This window comes from Heptranchias perlo, chromosome 1 (assembly GCF_035084215.1).
Source record: "Heptranchias perlo isolate sHepPer1 chromosome 1, sHepPer1.hap1, whole genome shotgun sequence".
Lineage (NCBI taxonomy): Eukaryota > Metazoa > Chordata > Chondrichthyes > Hexanchiformes > Hexanchidae > Heptranchias > Heptranchias perlo.
The window spans coordinates 69597615-69622581 of NC_090325.1; the positions used below are offsets into that span (position 1 = coordinate 69597615).

A 24967-nucleotide genomic window follows, 5' to 3' on the forward strand; every position below is an offset into this window, starting at 1 on the left:
AAAAGAATTTATTTCCTGTGTCATGTGTCTGATGCTCCAGTAGGTGGCCTTCAAACTCTTATGAAATGACCTAAAAGAATTAAATGTTCCCAGGCTATTAACTTGGACCCTATAAAAACTGTTAAGTACACAAAATACAGATATTGGCAGTGACAGTCCACCAACACAGTACTTTTCTGGAATGAAAAAGATTACATACTGTTCACTAAAAATCATGTCATTTCAGTGCTACAGTACGATTCAGAGAATGCTACCAACAGTGTATAAAATTAATCAAATTGGCTTTTTCTGGTCTTGAGCTGTGTAAAGAATAAACAGGTATCATAATCAGTCCCCACACCTCTCCACCTCCCTCTCCTCATTTATGTAGATACTACTTGCTGTTCTAAAATAATTCTGAGGACCAGAAAGTTACAAATCCTACTGGTTTTCAACCAATGTAACTTAGAGAGGCATACTTCCAGTTCTGATACTGTGGTGCAAATTAGTTCACAGCAACATGCAACTGCATGCTAGCATGTTGTTATTTTAATCTTCTGAATTTTTCTGCATGTGAAAGTGAAGGATGCTGAGAGAATTTAGAGTAAGTGATCTATTTAGGATAGATTAATAATGTTAGAAACACAAAATATAAATTTTAAACTGCTTGATTTTTAAGGTAAAAAATACAATCGTTTACCATAATTGTTGGGCATTTCAATGTTCACCTTGACCGGTGACCCAAACTGAGATCTCTTTTCCTACCCCAGTTTTTGATACTAATCTTGTCTGAACTTGAAGTGGTCTGTAGCCACATATGCTGGAGCTTCGGAGGATGAACATCAATTGTTGAGATCAACATTGAATGCGTAATTTAAAAAATAAACAGTGCAATCCGGGGCGTGTTGGAACCAATACAGGTTAGGCAGTGCACTGACAAACCTCCTCAATGGCTGAGAGGTAAAGTTATTATCTGAGCCTTACAGACTGGGAAGGTTCCAGGTACGGACCCAATCTGTGATGAGTTAGCTGATTTCAGCCAAGACAGCAGTACGGGACCAACAGTAGACCTCAGCGAGCCAGAATTACAGAAGTAAAATTGGCCAGAGTGCCCGCTCCTGATTGCTATCCATCAGTCCCTGCTGGAAGTGTATCGGTGCATGGACTTTGACTGAGGACTGGATCAGGTTTAGGTACAATGTCCTCCATAGTCAGACTGCCTGCCGACTGACAAGATACACATGGATAAAGGTCACTGAGGCGAAGAGGGCGAGGGCTGCTTGTGGAACCAAATCCCAACAATTCCACGTCTTCTACAATGTGAAAAAAACGCAAAGACAATGCATTGGCTCCACAACTGAAATTCATGGGAGGACAGGTGGAAAACATCAAGATTGACAAGTTAAGCTACTCAACAGAATGCAAGTGACATTGAATAGTCTCCCTCCCAACCCCATAACTAGCTCTTGGTCTGTATCAAAATGTATTTTACTTTAGTTTTTACAAATTCAGTTCTTCTGGTTTGCACTCAATTAGAAGTTTTTGAATAGTCAACAATTAATCAAAGCAAACCTAAATAAAAAGTGGTGACCAATCTATAAGCCACTTTTCCGGCATTGGCCCAATTTGTGCGAGTCCCGTTTTGGGTTCAGAGTGTTTTGAGATTGTTGCTTCCCTCCCATCTATCTTGAAGGCACTGAGATATGGTGGGGTATGGTTCCACAGATGTTGGTAGCCCTTCAATAAGTTATTCATGTGACCATGCTTCACATATGAGCCTGAACTGAGTGCCAACCAGTTATTCACCAATTGGAGACATTATAGCCAAGCCCATTCCTATTCTCACCTAATGGTTACCAATGCACACTTTCCAGCAGAAGCCAATGGAGAATGAAAAGGAATTGAAACTTTGGCTGATTTTTCCTCTCTCCAGCCCAAGAGCAGAGAGGCAATTATAGACCCCGACTGCCGCCTTGGTTGAGATCAGCTAACACAGCACAGGCCATGAGTCAAAACTGGGATGTTCTGGTCCATATAGCTTTGTGTTACACTGGAATAATGCCACTTTAAATAAAAATGGGGTTGAGACCACACTTGGGTAGACTCAAAGGGCTCGATTTTAGGAGCGTGTTTCCGGCGGGTTCCCAGCGGGGTGGCCCCGAAAATCCCGATCTCCGGTCACGTGACCGGATCGCGACGAAATCCCGGCCACTTCCGGGTACCGCGCTGACGTGCGGGGCTGCGCGCACAAGCCCCGCTGGTGGGAATCCCGCAGGCAATTAAAGCCAGCGGGGTTCCACTTGAGAGTACTTAACTTGCTCGTTGTGGTCAGTTAATGAGCTGAAGCAGCTGTCAAAAGAGGAAGTGTGGGATTTTAGGTTCAAGGCAGTGAGTTTCCCACACTGGGGGAAACAGTCTCCATCCAACCAGGCATGTTGCAGCCAGCAGCCTGTGGCAGGTGCCAAGGTGCGCTCCACGGGGGAGAGCCCTCACCCACGCAGGAGGCCACCGCGTCACATAGGGCAACCCCTGCCCTCCACCACCCCCCGCCAAGCCAGAGGACAGACCGACACGAAACCGCAGCCCCAGTCCGAGGAACCACACACCTACCCTGCACAACCCCTCAGACCAACACCTGCCAGATGGGTGGTGTGTGGAGACCCTCGGAGGACGAAGAGCATGACCAGCCCCAGCAGCCTCGCAGTCCACGCCGTCCGCCGCAGGGACGTGGATCCCCCCAACACGGTGTTGTTGCACGCCCACCTGCGCAGCAGGAGGGAGGGCTACCGCAGAGAGAGACGCGTCGCAGAGGGCACTACCCTCGCCACAGGGTCCACAGACCGAGGCGCAGCTCCCCGGACCTCTCTGAGCAGCAGTGCACAGGGAGGCGCAGATTCGCTCGACATGTAGTCGTGGAGATCTGCAGCCTCTTTCATGCCGAGCTGCTCCTGGCTGGCCCCAGCACCAACTGCTTACCTGTCGCTGGCAAACTCACCACTGCCCTCCACACCTTCTCCTCCGCATCCTTCCAGGGTGCAGCCGGCTACACCGTCGTTCTCTCTCAGTCGTCTGCGCGGAAGAGCCCTGCAAATACACCTGCACCTACTCTGCAGTAACACGATGGGTGGCATCAGTGGTGGGTCCTCATAGTGATACCCAGGAGCGGGCATTATTGGACACAACGGACAGGATTCGCGGAGACATGGCAGTGGTGGTGTCAATATAACACCCATGACAAACCCTCAGACACCCTTGTGCACCCCCTTCATGCTGACGAGACGTTTGCCTTACGCTGCCTACTGCACATATGTGATGCATGCCCTGTGGCTGCAGCACAGGTGGTGGCAGGTTGAGTGAGGCTGGCCGTGAGGGAGATGCACGAGAGGGTGAGTATGGGATGGAGCCATGAGATTGTATGAGGATTGGGTTGCGTGTTAGTGGCGGGGTGAATACTGGCGAGGTGAGTAGGTGGAGGTAAGATGAGGATGGGGTGTGAGTGGGTATGAAGGGTGATGTGACAGAATAGTGTTGGCGGTGCCGAAGGAGATTTGGGGTGGGGGCAGTGTTGTGGCAGACGGAGTGTAGGGGAAAGACTTCGTGTTCTCACTGTGGCGGACCTACTGCAGTCATTGCAGCGCCTCCTGCACTGTATGCAGGTGGGCCATATGTTGGTGGCGCAGGTGACCCCCTCTGCCACCTCGAGCCAGGCCTTCTTGGTGGCAGAGGCAGGCCGCTTCCTCCCGCCCGCCGGGGGGAAGATCTGTGTCCTCCCCCTCCTCCTCACCCCATCTGATGATACCTGGGGTGAGGCATCATTAAACTGGGAGCAGCCTTCCCCCTGGGCTGCTCCATGCTGCAATTTGTCCCATTGGTTGCAGCATCGGTCAGTGGAGGACTGCCCCTTTAACTAGAGAGCCTCCAGCTGACAGATCGTACTGCGCATGCGCAGCCCGACCGACGCGCAGGCCAGCGCCGTGGACCCCGGAGGAGCAGGTAATTGATTCCTATTCGTGAGTTGCCTGCTACGATCGCATGGGCAACCCACTAATTTCGCCGTCCGCGTTTTCGACGCTCCCGGAGGACCACCCGCTGGGAACCCGCAGGCCTGCTAAATTCGAGCCCAAAATGCTAGATGCAAATTCTGTTATCTATGGGTCATTTTTGAAGTATTGGTGAGGAGGCTTCGTGTCTACAACTATTCAGTTTAAAGGCTGAAAATCTACCTTGCTGACAATTGGAGTAAATTTCTACTACTATACACGCTACATCAACTTCAACACAAACTTTGTAATGCTTCTCACCGTTAGTTTTTACTAAAAGTTCCAACAAGTTAAGGCAGACACAATGACAGGATCATAATCACATTACTGTGCCCACAAACTTGACCAAAATAGCTTTGCAAAACATATCAAGTGACAATGTACTCCTGAAACAACAGTGGGATGGAAGTCAGTGTAGAAGGGATTTGGTTCAGCCTTTTATCCCTTAGTTATTGAAAGTCAGTGACTCCATCCCCTGCCATTAGTTTTTTTCAATAGGCAATGAAAATTACCCATTCATTTTTTGTTCCCCCAGTGATCTTCATTGTTGTGGCATTTTATGCTGAAAATACATTATTTCAGAGTGTGTCAACACATTAGAAAAACTGCAGAGCATATACAACTTAATATTTTTCAAAAGTTAAAATTCAAGTTATAATAAATTAGAGTTTTGCAAAAAACTTGTACAAAGTTCGTGACCATCATCCTATTTACATCAGGACTCTGTGCAATTGGCAACAAACTACGAAAGTAAATTCAGACCTGACGTTGCTTTCAAAGATGATGTGCCACCAAAATCAATGGCTTTAGGGTGTTCCCCTGACACTCCGACAGCAGTGCCACCTCAACCTCTGATGTAAAGCTGCTGTTATATTAGCACTAATTTTATTTCGATTCCGGGAGAGTGGCGTTTGTGAGCTGACTCACAGCACTTAGTTTGATAAATACACTCCCTTATCCCAGCAGCAGACTTATAGATTCAGTTTTTCATAGGTTTGATGAGTCCATCACTGGGATAAGGAAGGTGGATTTAGTAGCGTAAGTAGAATGCCAGTCCCTCAGATTCTCAGTTAAAATAGCACCAAAAAAAGGCAGCTTCAGTGACAAGCCTGTACATGACAGCATTATTGAAACTATTTCACCATCTGTTAGGGGTGAGGGTTAACACTTCAGCTACTCAGCAATTTTTTTTTTGGTCTTGGTTGTTGTTGGTTTGCTTTGCAATATAAATGGAGCAGTTTCAAAAGCAACAGGGCTTAATGCAAGTACAGAAACTTCAGCAAATTTTGTAATATTAATGGTGTTAATCACAAATGTTTAGCTTCAAAAAAAAGTCACAAGAAAAGGTAAAGACATGCTGTGTTATTCTATTACACTCACTCAGATATCCCCACCACCCTCCAACCCCATGTCCAGAGTAACCAACTCCCTATCACAACATTTCAACAGTGACTATGCTTCAAATAGTACATTAGTGGCTGTAAAGTGCTTTGGGACGTCCTGAGGTTGTGAAAGGAGTTATATAAATGCAAGTTCTTTCTTTCTATTACAAGATAAATATGGGCAAGGAAAGACATTAGATCTGCCTCCATCATAGAATCCAACTGTATTTGAAATAATTCCAAGGTTTTTATCTCCAAAATCATACTCATAAGTCTATTTCAAGTGTACTCTTCGCATGAAAAACTTCCTGACTTAATTCCTAAATTTGCATCCAATGATTGGATCCTATGGCTCCTTGTTCTGCTGTCAAAGTCTAACTTGAAGTCGTGTTCCAGATTTACCTTTTCATTTTAATTTATCAAATTTTATACATCTATATGTTCTCTTATCTGCATTCAGGCACTGCTAGTTTACCAAGACTGAATAAGTCAAATTCCATTTTTATTACATTGGATATTAGGATTTTAAATCAGAAGACTGAAAAACGTACATTACCCATTGCAAACAAACATTGGAATACCTTAAAACACTAGCTGTTTCTAGTTAATGTGCCTCTTGCAAAATTTAGTTTTAACACACACCAGTTTGCACACTCAGCTCAAGATAAGGAAAATGAGGGGGAACGGGGCGGAGCAGAGCAGTGGCAGAACTCAGCGCTGAGAAATTCTGACATTAAAATAAAAATTGTGAATGGCTAATTGCATTCTGTGCTTACTTCCAGTGACAACAAAAAAAGTGGCCTTCCTCATAACTCAGTGCTCGAGCACTATCAATTAACCTTGTGGCTTTCCTCTGCATCACCTCCAGGTCTTGGCAAACTGGACGCATTCCAATCAGAGCTAACTTGTGCCCCGCCCTAGCATCTTTCCGATGACACCAAATGGAAGGTTATGGCAAATTGTGACAAGGATTGTAAAAGACTGCAGAAGGATACAGAAAGAATAGATGAATAGGTAGCAGCTTGACTCAGTTGGTAGCACTGTAAGTCAGAAGGTCATGGGTTGAAGTCTCAGTTCAAGTTTTAAGCACGTAAACCAAGTTGATTGTTCTATGCTGGATTAAGGTGCTGCCTTTCAGGTAAAATGTTAAATTGAAGCCCCATCCCATGGCACTATTCGAATAAAACCAGGGAGTTTTCCCAGTGCCATGGCCCACATTTCTCCCATTAACCACCATCAAGAAAAGTTGAACTGATCATCTGTTTTGCTTGCTATTTGTGGAACCTCGCTGTGTAAGTTGGTTGCTGCATTTGTCTACATAAAGAAATTAATTGTCTGTGAAATACTTTGGAATATGCTGAGGATGTGATAAGATGCAATATAAATCCAAGTTCTTTCTTTCCAGCAAGATGGGCAAAGGCAGATGTAGAAAAAGCTGAGATAATATATTTTTGAAGTGAAAACAGGGAAAGGCAACACAACTTAAATGGTAAACATTTAATGGAGGGACCATGGTTGCAGATAGTCAAATCTTAATGGTGATAACGAAAGTAAGTATGGCTGCAAGAAAGGAAAACTGCATCCTTGGTTTTAGATCAGGAGACAGAAAATACAAAAGCAAGGATTCAATGTTGAATTTGTGTAAGATCTTAGTTAGGCTGCAGTTGGAGTATTGTACATCGTTTTGGGCACTTCATTATAGAAGACTTAAAGCAATGGAAAAGGTGGTGTAGATTCACTAGATGTTACCAGGGATGAGGGATTTTCATGATGAAGAGACTTGGGCAGCTTAGGGCTTTGTTCACTGAGAAGGTTGAGGTGACCTGCTAGAAGTCACCAAAATATTAGGGGTTAGGATCAAGTAAGAGAGAAAGAATGTACATTTATATAGCACCTTTCACAGGGCTATGGGGAAAGGGCAGGGGAGTGGGGCTAGCTGGATTGCTCTTACATACAGCCGGCGTGGATTTGATGGGCCGAATGGCCTCCTTACGTGCTGTAACCTTTCTATGATTCTATGGGCAGCGTGTAGATGAGAAATAGGAAGGGGCCAAGGATAGATCCTTGGGCGACCCCAGAGGTAATGGTGCGAGAGCGGGAAGAGATGCCATTGCAGATGATTCTCTGGCTACGACTGGATAGATAAGAATGGAACAAGGCGAGCATCGTCCCATCCAGCTGAACAATGGAGGAGAGGCGTTGAAGGAGGATGGTGTGGCCAACTGTATCAAAGGCTGCAGACAGGTTGAGAAGCATGAGGAGGGATAGTTTACCACAGTCACAACTCACATAGGATATAATTTGTGACTTTGATAAGGACCATTTCAGTACCGTGGCAGGGGTGGAAACCTGTTTGGAGGGATTCAAATATGGAGTTGCGGGAAAGAGGGGCATGGATTCGGGAGGCGACAACATGTTTAAGGACTTTGGAGAGGAAAGGGAGTTTGGAGATAGGGCAGTAGTTTGCAAGGATAGAGAAGTCAAGGGTTTTTTTTAGGAGAGGGTGATGGTGGCAGATTTGAAGGGGGGGCAGTACCTAAGGAGAGGGGACCATTAACAATATCAGCTAATATATTTTAGGGAGGGAGGGGGGCCAGGAACGGAAGTTGGGTGGTCAGCAGTTTGATGGGAATAGGATCGAGGAAGCAGGAGATGGGTCTCATGGTCAACATGAGCACGGAGAGTGCATGAGGAGAGATAGAAGAGAAACAAGAGAATGACAAATCCAAGTCTTTCTTTCTAAAGGTGCTATATTACATGCAAGCTGTTGCTGTACAGTATATGGCTCGTGGGAAGAAAACACCACGCAGACTTGTTGAGCCGTATGTTTCTGGGCCGTGAGGATTTATGATTTAAAACACCGCGCTCCGTCCGTCTGTCACTCACCTCCTGGTGGACTCGGCTCGCCTCACTCTCAGCGGCTCATCGCAACCGCTCTGACGAGCTGCCAAAAGAGCGAGCATCCCGTAACGCCCCGGCCCTCCACATCAAACCAGCGCTCGTCTCCTTATCCAGGCATCTGCTGACAAAGCGCCAAGGACCTGACAGAAAGGCCCCGCGCGTGTAACCGAGTCTGAGGGGAATCGGACCGTTCACATGACAACAGCAGGCGCCGCCATGTTCAAAGGTAAAGGAGCAAATGTAAAGAGCCGGGGACTGATTGGCCGCCGCACTTGTTCGCACCAATCGGTTTCCGTTATGCTGGGAGGTGCAACGCTCCGGAACTTTGGGAGGACTGTTTAAAATCTCGTCTCTGGGGGGGCCGAGGGCCGGTCTGGCGCTGATGAATCAAATCCGGGCGCTGCTACAGAGGGTGTTCGGACTCGTTAAACATCACATGGGGACCGATCAGTTTGGGAACAAATATTATTACGTACCCCAGCAGAAAACCTGGACCGGTGAGTAGTCATTGCCGGTGCCGTCAGCGGGAGTGCGGCGCTTTAGCGCTCGCTGGTTTCGGGTTGTTGTTGAACAAGGCTGGTGCAGTGACCGTGTCACTCGTACAGGCGTCAAACTTGAACTTTATGGTAATGTTCAGCGTCTCGGACACAGTTTGGTATATTCGGCGCCTCGTCGCAGGATGTTGAGTTGTTTGAATTTCAGAGGGGTTAAAATATCTGAAATGTCTCTGATCACTAACTGACGTGAGCCGACCTTGAGTTGTACTCTGGTAATCCTCCTCAACTTGCTGTTTATGTAGGTATGAGGGGCAAGCTGGCTAAGATAGATTGGGAAATTAGATTAAAAGGTATGACTGTAGATAAGCTATGGCAAACATTTAAAGAAATATTTCATAATTTTCAAGGAATATACATTCCATTGAGAAATAAGGACTCCATGGCAAAAGTGATCCATCTATGGCTAACTGAAGAAGTTAAGGATAGTATTAGATTAGAAGAAGAGGCTTATAATGTTGCCAAGTAGTAAGCCTGAGGATTGGGATAGTTTTAGAAACCAGCAAAGGATAACCAAAAAAATTGATAGAGGGAGAAAATATAACTTGAGAGCAAGAAATAGAAAAACAGATTGTAAGAGCTTCTATAAGTATGTAAAAAGGAAGAGAATAGCGAAGGTAAATGTGGTTCCCTGAGAGGCTGAGACAGGAGAAATTATAATGGGGAGTAAGGAAATGGCAGAGATGTTAATCCAATAGTTTGTATCTGTCTTCACAGTAGAAGTCACAAAAAGCTCACCAGAAATGGTAGGGAACCAAGGGTCTAATGAGAGTGAGGAACTTTAAGTAATTAATATTAGTAAAGAAAAAGTACTGGAGAAATTAATGGGACTAAAATCTGACAAATCCCTTGGACCTGATGGCCTATATCCTAGGGTTCTAAAAGAGGTGGCTGCAGAGATAGTGGATGCACTGGTTGAGATTTTCCAAAATTCCCTAGATTCTAGAATGGTCCCATTGAATTTGAAGGTAGCAAATGTGACACCATTATTCAAGAAAAGAGGGAGAGAGAAAACAGGGAACTGCAGGCCAGTTAGCCTGATATCAGTCGTGGGCAAAATGCTGGAATCCGTTATTAAGGAAGTGGTAACAGAGCACTTAGAAAATCATAATATGATTAGGCAGAGTCAATGTGGTTTTATGAAAGGGAAATTGTGTTTGACAAATTTATTAGAGTTTTTTGAGGGTGTAACTAGCAGGGTAGATAAAGGGGAACCAGTGGATGCAATATATTTGGATTTTCAAAAGGCATTCGATAAGGTACTACACAAAAGGTTGTTCCCCAAATAAGGACTGATGGGGCTGGGGGTAATATATTAGTATGGCTACGGGATTGGTTAATGGACAGAAAGTAGAGACTAGGAATAAACGGGTCATTTTCAAGTTGGCAGGCTGTAACTATTGTGGTGCCACAAGGATAAGTGCTTGGGCTCAGCTATTTAAAATCTATATTAATGACTTAGATGAAGGGACTGAGTGTAATGTATCCAAGTTTGCTGACAATACAAAGCTAGGTGGGAAAATAAGCTGTAAGGAAGATATAAAGAGTCTGCAAAGGGAAATAGACAGATTAAGTGAGTGGGCAGGAAGGTGGCAGATGGAGTGCAATGTGGGGAAATGTGAGGTCATTCACTTTGGTAGGAAGAATAGAAAAACAAAATATTTTTTAAATGGTGAGAAACTATTCAATGTTGGTGTTCAGAGAGATTTAGGTGTCCCTGTACAAGAAACACAGAAAGTTAATGTGGGTACAGCAAGAAATTAGGAAGGCAAATAGCACATTGGCCTTTATGGCAAGAGGGTTGGAGTACAAGAGTAAAGAAGTCTTGCTACAATTGTACAGGGCTTTGGTGAGACTACACCTGGAGTACTGTATAAAGTTTTGGTCTCCTTACATAAGGAAGGATATACTTGCCTTAGAGGCGGTGCAACAAAGCTTCACTACATTGATTCCTGGGATGAGAGGGTTGTCCTATGAGGAGAGATTGAGTATAATGGGCCTGTATTCTCTGGTGTTCAGAAGAATGAGAGGTGATCTCATTGAAACTTATAAAATTCTTAGAGGGCTTGACAGGATAGATGCTGAGAGGCTGTTTCTCTTGGCTGCAGAGTATAGAACTAGGAGGCATGGTCTCAGCATAAGGGGTCGGCCATTTAGGACTGAGATGAGGAGAAATTTCTTCACTCAGAGGGTTGTGAATCTTTGGAATTCTCTACTCCAAGAGGGCTGTGGATGCTCAGTTGCTGAGTATATTCAAGGCTGAGATTGATAGATTTTTGGACTCTAAGGTAATCAAGGGTGGGAAAGTGGAATTGAGGTCTAAGATCAGCCGTGATCTTATTGAATGGTGGAGCAAGCTCGAGTGGCCATATGGCCTACTCCTGCTCCTATTTCTTATGTTCTTATAATTTCACCAACTCTTCAGATGAGCCACATGCAAAAGTCTGAATTTCCACACTGCACTCCCAATTTTAAATCCATCCTCAGCTTAGAGCGAAGGTCCAGGAGTTAATGTTCCAAGCCTCTGCTAATGCTTTACCCCGCCCCCCCCCCACCACCACCTGCTGCAATTTTGTCATCTCTGTTTTTCCCATGTGTGATTCGAGTGGGTGTAAGGATCCCTTTATGCTCTGGCATCCTGCAGTAATTCACCAAAGGCCGCATTCTTCAAACATGAGACTAGATACTGAGTCCTGACAGCCGTGAAGCCATTCCATCCAAGCCCGATTCCACTCCTCACATCCACACATGTGCATTTTCCAACAGAGATCACTTTATTAGTCCTCTACCTAGCCCACAGTCCTGAAGCTGATTGTAGGACCCCAGCTGCCAAGCTGGCTGAGATCAGCTATCTCAGCGCAGTCCAGGAATTGAACCTGTAGTAATGCTGTACTATTGAACTGGCTCTTGGGAGGTAGCTATGAGTGTCTCACCTTTGTTCCTTTTTTCTTCCACTCTCCTCATTGGCACAATTGAGCCCAGGAATCGTGGTAATGAACTCTTATCCTGTGAGTTCATGCGTTCTCTTGACCTGATAGTTTCTACCCCACGGTATTAAAAGAAATTGGTGTGGGAATTGCAGATGCGTTAATCATATGTCAATCCAAAGCTCTCTGGATTCAGGATTGGAAAATTGCAACTGTCACTCCATTACTTAAGAAGGGAGGGAGAGAGAAACTGGGAAAGTGCAGACCTGTTAGTTTAACATCAGTTGTGGGGAAGTTCCTGTAAATTATCATCAGAGACAGGGTAACTGAGTGCTTGGACAAGTATATGCTGGTCAGATAGTCAGTATAGATTTGTGGAGTAGGTCATGTCTGACTAGTTGAATTTTTTGAGGAGGTCACTAGCATGGTAGATAGGGAAGTGTCTGTAGATGTTGTCTATATGGATTTCCAGATGGCATTTGATAAGGTTTCACACAAGAGATTATTAGCAAAAATGAAAGCGCAAGGAATTGGAGGTAACCTAGTGATATGCATTGGTAATTGGCTGGGCGGTAATAGACAGAGTAGGGATTAGCGAGATACGAAAAGTGGTGTTCCCCAGAGTACTGGGGTCTCAGATTTTCACGAATTATATTAATTGATATGTGTGGTATTTTGATATTGACCGACCTCTAGATGGTCCCCTGGTGGGAGTAAGCACATTGCAGCATTTACTGTCCAGTGTTTTCTTTTCTATTACTTTGTTATTCTTTGACAGAATATTTATTGCCACACCAATTTGAGTGTTTATTTGAACATAACATGAATGACTTGGATGAAGGAATAGAGAGTTGTATATCCATGTTTGAAGATGACACTAAGTTAGGAGAAATATAAGTTGTGGAGATGGGAGCAAGAAGTTACAGAGAGATATAGACAGACTAAGTGAGTGGGCAAAACTACGGCAGATGGAGTTCAATATGTCAAAGTGTGAGGTCATCTACTTTGGATCTGACAAAGACAAATACAAATTGGAATACAAAAGTGAAGAATTGATGCTTCAGTTGTAGAGTCTTGGTCAGACCCCATAAGAACATGAGAAATAGGAGCAGGAGTAGGTCATACAGCCCCTCGAGCCTACTCTGCCATTCAGTAAGATCATGGCTGATGTTGCATTTCAACTCCACTTTCCCGCCCTATCCCCATAACCCTTGATTCCCTTCGTGTCCAAAAATCTATCGATCTCAGTCTTGAATATACTCGATGACTGAGCATCCACAGACCTCTGGGGTAGAGAATTCCAAAGATTCACAACCCTCTGAGTGAAGAAGTGCCTCCTTATCTCCTTCCTAAATGACCGACCCTTATTGACTATGCCTCCTAGTTCTTGACTCTCCAGCCAGGGGAAACAACCTCTCAGCATCTACCCTGTCAAGCCCACTAAGAATTTTATACGTTTTCATGAGATCACCTCTTGTTCTTCTAAAATCCAGAGAATATAGGCCCATTCTACCCATCTGGAGTATTGTGTTCAGATTTGGGCATCAAACCTCAGGAAGGGTATATTGGCCTTGGAGGTGGCACAGCACAGATTTACCAGAATGATACCAGAACTTAAAGGGTTACATTTTGAGGACAGGTTGCATAACCTAGACATTAGAAAGTTGAGGGGTGATCTAATTGAGGTGTTTATAATGACAAAAGGATTCAATAGGGTAGATAGAGAAATATTTCCTCTGGTGGGGGACTTGAGAACACGAAGTTACAATCTTAAAATAAAAGCTAAGCATTTAGGAGTGAAATTGGGAAGCCTTTTTTCACACAAAGGGTAGTGGAAATCTGGAGTTCGCTCTCCTAAAAGGCTATTTATGCTGGGTCAATTTAAATTTTCAAAATTGAGATCGCTAACCTTTTGTTAGGTAAGGGTATCAAGGAATATGGAACAAAGGCAGGTAAATGGAGTTAAGAGGTACAGATCAGCCATGATCTAATAGAATGGCAGAACAGGCTTGAGGGCTGATAGGCCTGCACCAAGATCACAGGAATAGGAGTAGGCCAATCAGGTGGTGTAATAACACCACTAGTGACCCTCCCCAATTGTTTTAAAAAAAAATGTGCCTATAAAGGTGCTGTTACTATAGCATCATTGTAATGATAGTAAAAATTGAACAAAACACAGATTCATAAACTGACTAGCCACCATTGGACCTTCAGCATGATGAGGGAGAAGACACTGATCATGAGAGGATGGGGAGAAAGCAGGAGGGCTCCAACACCTGCATGCAATAGCTTGTCAAAGAGCACTTCAGCTGCTCCCCTCATTAACAGTCACGTTGAACATCTGTCCCAGGCCTTCCACCCTCGAATAAACTGCATGCATCCAAAGACCAACATTGACGTTCATATCAACTTACATTTTAAGCATCGCCAGCTACTACAGAATCCGTCTCTGCACATAAAGATTTCAAAAAGGAATATAATTTTGCTTACTTAGCAAGTGCTAATTATGACCCTGGTGAGAGTTTCTAATGCCTGTTTTCAGTGGTCTCTTGCATACTATTGTGCTCCTACAAGGTGCTCCACCAGTGGCTTTAGCATGGGAAGTGGATGGCTGATGTAGCTCAGTTGAGGTTTCTTGAGATGTTTGCAGTTGGTGACTTCTAGGAGCACGGGCCTGAGAGGGCCCAGCTGCAGACTGCAGCAATTTGGCGGCTGCTGGGGCTCTCTGGCACCACGGTGGAGTGGGTGGCGAGGGTGCAGATGTATTGTCGTCCCAAGAGAGGGCAACATGTTCCATTTCCATTGGATTACTGCCCCTGTTTTTGGGCTGTGGCTCAGCACTCCTACTGATCTTCAGGAGAGCAGATTGCAGGAGATCTGTGATGTGATTGAAGCCGTTATCCATTCAGTCTCCCAGCCTGTCCAAGGCAGAGGAGTTGGTGGAGCTCAGAACATGTGTGGCCGCCGTACGAGCATCCCTGAGAGATGGTACTACTGGTGCCGCAGACTCCTACAAGGAGGGCCCAGCCACAGCATCCGTTGAGGTGCTAATAAGCTCTATGGCTGACTGCATGCACTGGAATCCCACACAAGTTCGTAGTGGACACTTCCACACTCTCAAACATGTTGCAGAAGTTCCCTGGCAGGCAGTCCAATGCAATGAACAGTTGGTGCACAGAAAGCTTTTTTCTTGACCCCTGTAGCCTGGTCAGGTTGTTAATATTTCTTCCTCCACTGTAGCCAGGCCCTTGGAACAGTGCTGGTGGCATTGACCTGCCCAACCATCTCTCTCCGTTGCTGCTGGCTAATTTAATGGGGCACCCGCCATCCATCAGAGTGGAAGAGGACCTCCTTCCTGTTGGTCACTTATTTTATGAGCACCTCCACAGCTGCATCAAAGAATTGGGGTGCACTAGATTGTGTCATGCTACCTGCTTCAATAACTTACTCTCCCGCTGGATTTATGCCTTCTCAATTGTCGCTCTGTCTCTAAGGAGTGCGATTAACACTGGAAACTCACCTATACAATGTAATTGCGACCTAACCATGAAAATAGATCGGGCCTCTCACCAACTGCATCGGCCGGTCAGGCCAGGCGCTCCATCCTCTGCCCGCCTGATATACGCTGGAAACAAAAGCTAGGTCCTAATAAGTCAGAGTGTAAAAAGTCCTCTCTTTGATCAAAAAATAACTAAGAATACAAGATAGTGAGGTAAAAAGAAAACCTGAAAAACTCAATTATCCCAACAGAATCTAAAATGTTATTATCTGTGACTTATGGAACAGCTACTTCAAAGATCTGAAGATCAATTCTGAGAGAAAAATTTGATCTTGAGTGCGATGGTAGTAGATCATGCTAAATAATAAATGTATAATCAAGAATCTGTTTGCCAGCAGTACTTACCCCATTATACTGTTCCACATCATTACAGAATTTGGTATTGTGCCAACTGTTCCACATGCAGTAAGTTAGTAAGTTATTAATCTATAGTGTGCTGGTAGGTCACTTTCAATAATTTGTCTGTAATTTTCTGTTCCTGTGCTGTATGAGCGGTACAGTAAATTAAAACGAAATGCCTATTGTGAGTTGGGGTGCAGTGCATCCCATGTTCCTTTGGGGCAGTTCCCATTGTGGACCACAACCTTTTTCAGTTGGCGTTTGGTTATTAAAGAAGGTGCAGTAATACAGTATACAATGGTTGTTTGGACATAGTTTGAGTGAGGGGGAGAGTGGAGATGTTTGGTTCTATTTTGTGTAGATAAGTAGTTGTATAAGTTTATGGTTTAGTGGTAGGTTATGTAGCGGTGCGCCCCCCTCCCAACTATATTTTTGGTACAGTAATCATGAGGGGATTCCAATAGTTACATGAAAGCTTGCTGATGGGGAGAATTAGAATGTGCATACAACTTAAAAACAAACTACTGGTGGTTTGCAGGAAACAAATTCTAATTGGATTGTTCTCTCACATAAAAGGTATGAATTCAGTGTGTGAAATTATATTGTATTTCTATACTTCTAGGCCATCACCATGATCTTAGAATTTGATTTTGGAAAACATGACTTTCACAGCTACAAAGCAGAATTGCAAAATGCAAATAAGCCTGAAAACATCCCGAGTATATGATTTTTCTATTTGACATCCTTTGCAGACTCTGATAAATTATTCTGTTGATTTGAAGTGCAGTCAGTTTTGTTATTTTGGGAAATGCTGTCGTCAATTTGTGAGCAGCAAGATTCAACAAATAGCAAATCACTGGATGACCAGGTTTTTGTATCTGGTGGTGTTGGTTGAGGAAGAAATGTCGTCAGGGACACTGGGGAATCTCCTTGATCTTCTTCAGATGGCACACTCGAGTGGGCAGATAGTTCAATGTCTCATCTGAAGAGCAGCACCTCCGACAATGCGGTAATACCTCAGTACCGCACTGAAGTATCAGCCTACATTATATACTCAAGTCCTAGAGTGAGGCTTGAACCCACAATCTTCTGACTCTGGACATGAGTGCCACTAACTGAGCAAAACTGGCATTTATTGACTGTACTCAATTATGTTTTACATTGCTGAAAAGTCTAAATAGTTTTCTATGTTACTTTTTTTTTTAAAAAGCAGAATTTTGATCACTATCTTTAATGTGCTACACATCATTGCTGCTGACCTGACAGTAGTCATATTTCACTTATGTGGATGTTATATGGTAAAACATTTTTTTTTCATGACTGTTTTGTGATCATCAAAGTTTATGTTGAAAACAGGGCCCTTTACCACTTTGGGCATCCATTGTCAGATTATCAAATGTTATGTTGTGTACAGCATGTAATGTGAAACTCTGCGTACTCTTCAAAATAATGTGCTTTAACCTTGGTCTCAGAAAGTTACTTTCTACTGCAGTAGGTTAACTTTTCCCTTTCCCATGTCAGCTATCCTTTTGATCCCTTGCTGACTAAAACAAAGAGGAGAGAACCGCATGTAAAGTTCATGGCTCAAATATGCTAAATATTAGTGCAAAGAAGCAGATAATAGATTTAATATTCTGTGAAAGTATATTATTTTTACACCCAAGAAAGAGGTGACAAGTACTGGATGATACACAAAAGTTATTCAATAAGACTGGAAAGGCACTAGAAGGACAAAAGCTGAGTAAAAATGTTTCAATATAGCTTCTGGACGATGCCTTGATTTGAATCCATTTCTAGCTTTTAAAAACTTGATTTTCATTGAATTTTTTGATACAATTTTGAAATTGCATTTTTAAAAAACATTGTCCCCTTTCTCCCCCAAAGACAGCAATTTGTGTTGAAGTATGGCCCTCTGGTATCTTATCCAAATTACCATTCTTCATTTTTGAGAAACCTCCAGTTAGAAAAGCTCAGCCTTGAAAGGAGATGAGTAAGAACAGACCTTCCAGAAGTATACAAGATACTAATAGAATAGAAAAGGTTCATTTAAAGTATTTCAAGTAAAACCATGATTGTCGGATATGGGGAGGTGGGTAAGTTCAGAATTGATGCCAGGAAACACTTCTTCACACACACTGATTGATACCTGGAATGATCTTCTATGTATGAGAAGCAAAACTCTGGAATAATTCAAAAGATGCTGTGATGGAGGAAAACTTTAGATTTCTATGGAAGGATGAGCTGGATTTGCTGAATGGCCTTTCACATGTGTACTTATCTTTGTGATGTGCAAGCCTGGACCGTGAATGCTAGCAAGCAATTCTAACATAGGTCACAGCCAAATCCAATCCTATTATCATTTATTGCCCTGTCAACAAAAGTCACTGGACATTATTCAGACACGGAAACATTGGCAAATTTGTTCTTCTCTCCAGCCCAGGGGTATAGAGGTCGATTGTACGGTTCCTTCAGCTGTCCCGCCGAAGGTGAGTGTTCAAATTCCAGACTTCCTTGTCAGTATGGCTCAGTAACGCAACATGTCAGGAGGGAGTGGCCCTAGGAGTCCTCAACATTGACTCTGGACCCCATGAAATCTCATGGCATCAGGTCAGATATGGGCAAGGAAACCTCCTGCTGATTACCACATACTGCCCTCCCTCAGCTGATGAATCAGTCCTCCTCCATGTTGTACACCATTTGGAGGAAGCACTGAGGGTAGCAAGGGCACAGAATATACTCTGGGTGGGGGACTTCAATGTCCATCACCAAGAGTGGCTCGGTAGCACCACTACTAACCGAGCTGGCCGAGTCTTGAAGGACATAGCTGCCAGACTGGGCCTGCGGCAGGTGGTGAGCAAACCAACACGAGGGAAAAACCTACTGGACCTCGTCCTCACCAATCTACTTGTCGCAAATGCATCTGTCCATGACAGTATTGGTAGGAGTGACCATCGCACAATCCTCGTGGAGACGAAGTCCCGTCTTCGTACTGAAGATACCATCCAATGTGTTGTGTGGCACTATCATCGTGCTAAATGGGATAGATTCAGAACAGATCTAGCAGCTCAAAATTGGGCATCCATGAGGTGCTGTGGGCCATCAGCAGCAGAATTGTATTCCAACACAATCTGTAACCTCATGGCCCAGCATATTCCTCACTCTACCAACAAGCCAGGGAATCAACCCTGGTTCAATGAGGAGTGTAGAAGAGCATGCCAGGAGCAGCACCAGACGTACCTTAAAAAAAAATGAGGTGCCAATCTGGTGAAGCTACAGCTCAGGACCACATGCATGCTAAACAGCAGAAGCAACATGCTTTAGACAGAGACTAAGCGATTCAACAACCAACGCATCAGATCAAAGCTCTGCAATCCTGCCACATCAAGTCATGAATGGTGGTGGACCATTAAACAACTAATGGGGGGAGGAGGAGGAGGAGGAGGAAGAGGGTCTGTAAACATCCCCATCCTCAATGATGGTGGAGTCCAGCACGTGAGTGCAAAAGACAAGGCTGAAGCGTTTGCAACCATCTTCAGCCAGAAGTGCCGAGTGGATGATCCATCTCTGCCTCCTCCCGATATCCCCACCATCACAGAAGCCAGTCTTCAGCCAATTCAATTCACTCCACGTGAGATCAAGAAACTGCTGAGTGCACTGGATGCAGCAAAGGCTATGGGCCCCGACAACATCCCGGCTGCAGTGCTGAAGACTTGTGCTCCACAACTAGCCGTGCCTCGAGCTAAACTGTTCCAGTACAGCTAAGATACTGGCATCTACCCGACAATGTGGAAAATTGCCCAGGTATGTCCTGTCCACAAAAAGCAGGACAAATCCAATCCAGCCAATTACCGCCCCATCAGTCTACTCTCAATCATCAGCAAAGTGATGGAAGGTATCGTCGACAGTGCTATCAAGCGGCACTTACTCACCAATAACCTGCTCACTTTTGGTTCTTCCAGGACCACCCGGCCCCAGACCTCATTTCAGCCTTGGTGGAAACATGGACAAAAGAGCTGAATTCCAGAGGTGAGGTGAGAGTGACTGCCCTTGACATCAAGGCAGCATTTGACCGAGTGTGGCACCAAGGAGCCCTAGTAAAATTGAAGCCAATGGGAATCGGGGAAAACTCTCCAGTGGCTGGAGTCATACCTAGCACAAAGGAGAATGGTAGGGGTTGTTGGAGGCCAATTATCTCAGCTCCAGGACATTGCTGCAGGAGTTCCTCAAGGCAGTGTCCTAGGCCCAACCGCCTTCAGCTGCTTCATCAATGACTTTCCCTCCATCATAAGGTCAGAATGGGGATGTTCGCTGATGATTGCACAGTGTTCAGTTCCATTCGCAACCCCTCAAATAATGAATCAGCCCGAGCCCGCATGCAGCAAGACCTGGACAACATCCAGGCTTGGGCTCATCAGTGGCAAGTAACATTTGTGCCAGACAAGTGCCAGGCAATGACCATCTCCAACAAGAGAGGGTCTAACCACCTCCCCTTGACATTCAACGGCATTACCATCGCTGAATCCCCCACCATCAACATCCTGGGGGTCACCATTGACCATAAACTTAACTGGACCAGCCATATAAATACTGTGGCTACAAGAGCAGGTCAGAGGCTGGGTATTCTGCAGCGAGTGACTCACCTCCTGACTCCCCAAAGCCTTTCCACCATCTACAAGGCACAAGTCAGGAGTGTGATGGAATACTCTCCACTTGCTTGGATGAGTGCAGCTCCATCAACACTCAAGAAGCGCGACACCATCCAGGACAAAGCATCCTGCTTGATTGGCACTCCATCCACCACCTTAAACGTTCACGCCCTTCACCACCAGCGCACAGTGGCTGCAGTGTGTACCATCCACAGGATGCATTGCAGCAACTCGCCAAGGCTTCTTCGACAACACCTCCCAAACCCGTGACCTCTACCAGCGAGAAGGACGAGAGCAGCAGGCACATGGGAACAACACCACCTGCATGTTCCCCTCCAAGTCACACACTGTCCCGATTTGGAAATATATCGCTGTTCCTTCATTGTCGCTGGGTCAAAATCCTGGAACTCCCTTCCGAACAGCACTGTGGGAGAACCTTCACGACACGGACTGCAGCGGTTCAAGAAGGCGGCTCACCACCACCTTCTCAAGGGCAATTAGGGATGTGCAATAAATGCCGGCCTCGCCAGCGACGTCCACATCCCATGAACGAATAAAAAAAATGTTGTGGCCTTTCCCACTGAGCCATTTGAGCACTTCATTGAAGACTTTTAACCAAATACATACTTTAACAATGACTTTCATCTCCTCAAATGTATACTGATAATACCATTGCATCATGGTTTATTGTTGGTAGCTTAACAGATACAGGAGCATATTTTCCAGCAATAGTTTTATTGTTGCATTTTTTGTGCTGGTTTGAATGATGGGAGAGGAATGAATCTAGGAATGCTCTTTCACTTTCTGTCCAGAAGATTGTGAACAATTTTACAACACCAAGTTATAGTCCAGCAATTTTATTTTAAATTCACAAGCTTTCGGAGGCTACCTCCTTCCTCAGGTGAACGATGTGGAAAATCCACATCGTTCACCTGAGGAAGGAGGTAGCCTCCGAAAGCTTGTGAATTTAAAATAAAATTGCTGGACTATAACTTGGTGTTGTAAAATTGTTTACAATTGTCAACCCCAGTCCATCACCAGCATCTCCACATCATGTCCAGAAGATGGCAGTATGTTCAAAAGAAAAAACTGGCCTAAAGACAGATATAAAATATGAATGTTTGGTATGTCTAATGCATGTTTGGTCCATCATACTTGACTTTATGCAAATGTCTTTGGTGTCGTACATCAAACAAGTACAAGGGAAAGAAAGTCATTTGCAATTACACAGCAATAAAAAATACCTTTCTGATACAAGACTCTGATCTCTGCAATCACAGTTAGAATGCTCGGGGATTTTGTTCTGCAGCTTGAATTTTCCATACTCTTTCCAATCTGCAAAGTTCTCCAACCAAACAACAATTAAACTGATTTACCTGAGCCTGTATTTACTTGACAGAAATTAGACTTTGTGGTCATAAGGGGACATGGATCCACTGTAGCAGCAGAATATTACATTGCACATTACATGGTATAACACTCCTGTCCATTTCTGCACTCATATCCTAATTTGTCCTTCATGTATCTTCTGTGGGCCAGGTACACTGGGCTTTTAGGTTCTTCATGAGATGTGTTTTACTAACCTCTACCTGCACGGTTTATAGACTTTTAAACCATTTCATGAGTGTTTGATAAGCTGTGAACCTTTATTGCCTGAAAATGATAGTTTGTTAACACTGTTGCTTAAACATGTTGTACAGTTTTGATGTTGAAGTCACATAACGTGTTTCATAGAAAATTACTTCCAGCTCAGCTTGGCACACAAGATTGCCTTCAGGTCTTGGGCAGAAAGAAAATGTGCATAACAGATAGTTTTGCATGGGATTTGAATTGTCAGTGCTAATGACTAGTATTTCTGTACTCTTTACTTGCTTCACCATGCTTCAGTAGTACTGCATTCAGTAAGGTATTTCTGCATTGTTTTTTCAGGGTGGAGAGAATTAGTTTGTCTGCTACAGTAGTCTCCTGTGGCTTGAATTTCAGTGTGGTATTCTTTGAACTTAAAATGTAGTAATATTAGACTATGTAGTTAAACTACCAGTATAATGAGGCTTAACCCAAGTATTGAGCAAACAATTCCACATCTCTTCCGCTTCTCCAGCATACTCTTAGTATTAGTAATAGTGTTGGCATTTTTTCCAATAGATTCTGTCTTAGATCTGCTGACATCAGGGTTCGAAAATGTTTTTGATCCTGCCTTCACTCCTGCCTTCATGGTCTGTCTTCACTTTGGTGCTGTGTGCATTTGTGTTGTGCTGCATATATACCACTTCAGCAGCACAACAGTTGATTAATACCTGCATCCACTAATCTGACTGTAATTATGTATTAGTAGATCAGAATTTTTATATAATCAAAACTTAATCACTCAGTTAGAATAATAATGGTTGCAGATTATTGAGGCTAAAACTAACTGTTTGAAGATTCACCAAAGTAGATTGGGTGCGCAGAATGATTAGAATTTTTATTTCCTGGCTTCTGAGTCTTTGGGTATGATTTTTACCTGGAGTCGGGAAGAGAGAAAGGGTGGGTGGATTTTCACGCGGGAAACTCTGAAATGAAGCGGACGCATCGGAATCTGCGATTTATAACTTAACTGAAGCCAATTATTTTTACTTTTGGGTTTCGCGTCTCCAAGCTGTGCAGCGGGCATAATGTGCACCCAGAAGACACTATCTGAAGTCCACTATTTAAGGGTCAATGCAAAAATGGATTTTGAAGGAGAAAATGAAGCAATGGATTCAAAGTAAGCAAGGCCAGCACAGATGGTTCCCTTGAAGTACTGCTGGGTGCAGTGAAGACCAGGAGGGAAATAATTTCCCTTAGTGATGGGAGGAAGAAACCTGATTCTGCTACCAAGAAGGCGTGGCTGAGGAGGTGAGCAGCAAGAGCACAGTACGGTGCCCAGGTTTTGGCCGCTGTGCAGGAAGTGGTTTATTGACCTAATTAGGTCAGGAAAAGTGAGTCCAATTGCTAATTCACCTACATCCTGTGGTGTACAATGCCCACCTCTCTGACTTGCCAAGCCTACTCCATCACATCACTCCTCACACCCACTTAGGTTTCAGCAGCACCCATCCTTCAATTTCTCTGCACTTCCTCACATCCCAATGTATCCATCCACTGACCCAGTCCTTATGCATTGTGATGCACCTGTCTGATAGTCACCCTCACCCCAATGCACAGCATTCATCGGGTGAATATATGACCTTCAGTCAGTCACAGGTCTGTTCTTTCGCCCCTTGGACTTCAGCAAAGCATTTGACAAGGTACCGCATGGTAGGTTGTTACATAAGGTTAAATCTCATGGGATCCAAGGTGAGGTAGCCAATTGGATACAAAATTGGCTTGACGACAGAAGACAGAGGGTGGTTGTAGAGGGTTGTTTTTCAAACTGGATGCCTGTGTCCAGCGGTGTGCCTCAGGGATCGGTGCTGGGTCCGCTGTTATTTGTTATTTATATTAATGATTTGGATGAGAATTTAGGAGGCATGGTTAGTAAGTTTGCAGATGATACCAAGATTGGTGGCATTGTGGACAGTGAAGAAGGTTATCTGGGATTGCAACGGGATCTTGATCAATTGGGCCAGTGGGCCGATGAATGGCAGATGGAGTTTAATTTAGATAAATGTGAGGTGATGCATTTTGGTCGATCGAATCGGGCCAGGACCTACTCCGTTAATGGTAGGGCGTTGGGGAGAGTTATAGAACAAAGAGATCTAGGAGTACAGATTCATAGCTCCTTGAAAGTGGAGTCACAGGTGGATAGGGTGGTGAAGAAGGCATTCGGCATGCTTGGTTTCATTGGTCAGAACATTGAATGCAGGAGTTGGGATGTCTTGTTGAAGTTGTACAGGGCATTGGTGAGGCCACACTTGGAGTACTGTGTACAGTTCTGGTCACCCTATTATAGAAAGGATATTATTAAACTAGAAAGAGTGCAGAAAAGATTTACTAGGATGCTACCGGGACTTGATGGTTTGACTTATAGGGAGAGGTTAGACAGGCTGGGACTTTTTTCCCTGGAGAGTAGGAGGTTGAGGGGTGATCTTATAAAAGTCTATAAAATAATGAGGGGCATAGATAAGGTCGATAGTCAAAATCTTTTCCCAAAGGTAGGGGAGTCTATAACGAGGGGGCATAGATTTAAGGTGAGAGGGGAGAGATACAAAAGGGTCCAGAGGGGCAATTTTTTCACTCAAAGGGTGGTGAGTGTCTGGAACGAGCTGCCAGAGGCAGTAGTAGAGGCGGGTACAATTTTGTCTTTTAAAAAGCATTTGGACAGTTACATGGGTAAGATGGGTATAGAGGGATATGGGCCAAGTGCAGGCAATTGGGACTAGCTTAGTGGTATAAACTGGGCGACGTGGACATGTTGGGCCGAAGGGCCTGTTTCCATGTTGTAACTTCTATGATTCTATAAGATTGCAAAATGCAAGAGAGAAGGCAAGGACTGGAGGTGGCCCTCGATAAATAGTCCAGGTGTCAGATGCAGTGGAGGATGCCAAGGAGATTAGTGGCACACCTGCAACCATTAATCGGAGATGGAAAGACTAGGAACTCACAGATGCCTGGTGACAGAATTTAAACATCTTTCACACACATGAAGACTTTTTCATCAACGACTGACTGAACTATGA

At 44.3% G+C, this 24967-nt stretch overlaps 2 protein-coding genes across 4 annotated transcripts in view; one reads left to right on the forward strand and one right to left on the reverse strand.

Moving 5' to 3' along the window:
• ercc8 (excision repair cross-complementation group 8) overlaps positions 1-8771 on the reverse strand; it is a 61101-nt gene extending 52330 nt beyond the window's left edge. Inside the window, exon 1 of one of the 3 annotated variants that reach the window (XM_067986444.1) lies at positions 8288-8771. In XM_067986444.1, the coding sequence (XP_067842545.1) occupies positions 8288-8364 (77 nt within the window). In that variant the 5' untranslated portion in view covers positions 8365-8771. The remainder of the gene's footprint in view (positions 1-8287) is intronic. The other 2 variants (XM_067986437.1, XM_067986454.1) reach the window with 2 other exon arrangements.
• ndufaf2 (NADH:ubiquinone oxidoreductase complex assembly factor 2) overlaps positions 8588-24967 on the forward strand; it is a 179712-nt gene continuing 163332 nt past the window's right edge. The window contains exon 1 of the mRNA XM_067986466.1: positions 8588-8799. Within this exon, the coding sequence (XP_067842567.1) occupies positions 8685-8799 (115 nt within the window). The 5' untranslated portion in view covers positions 8588-8684. The remainder of the gene's footprint in view (positions 8800-24967) is intronic.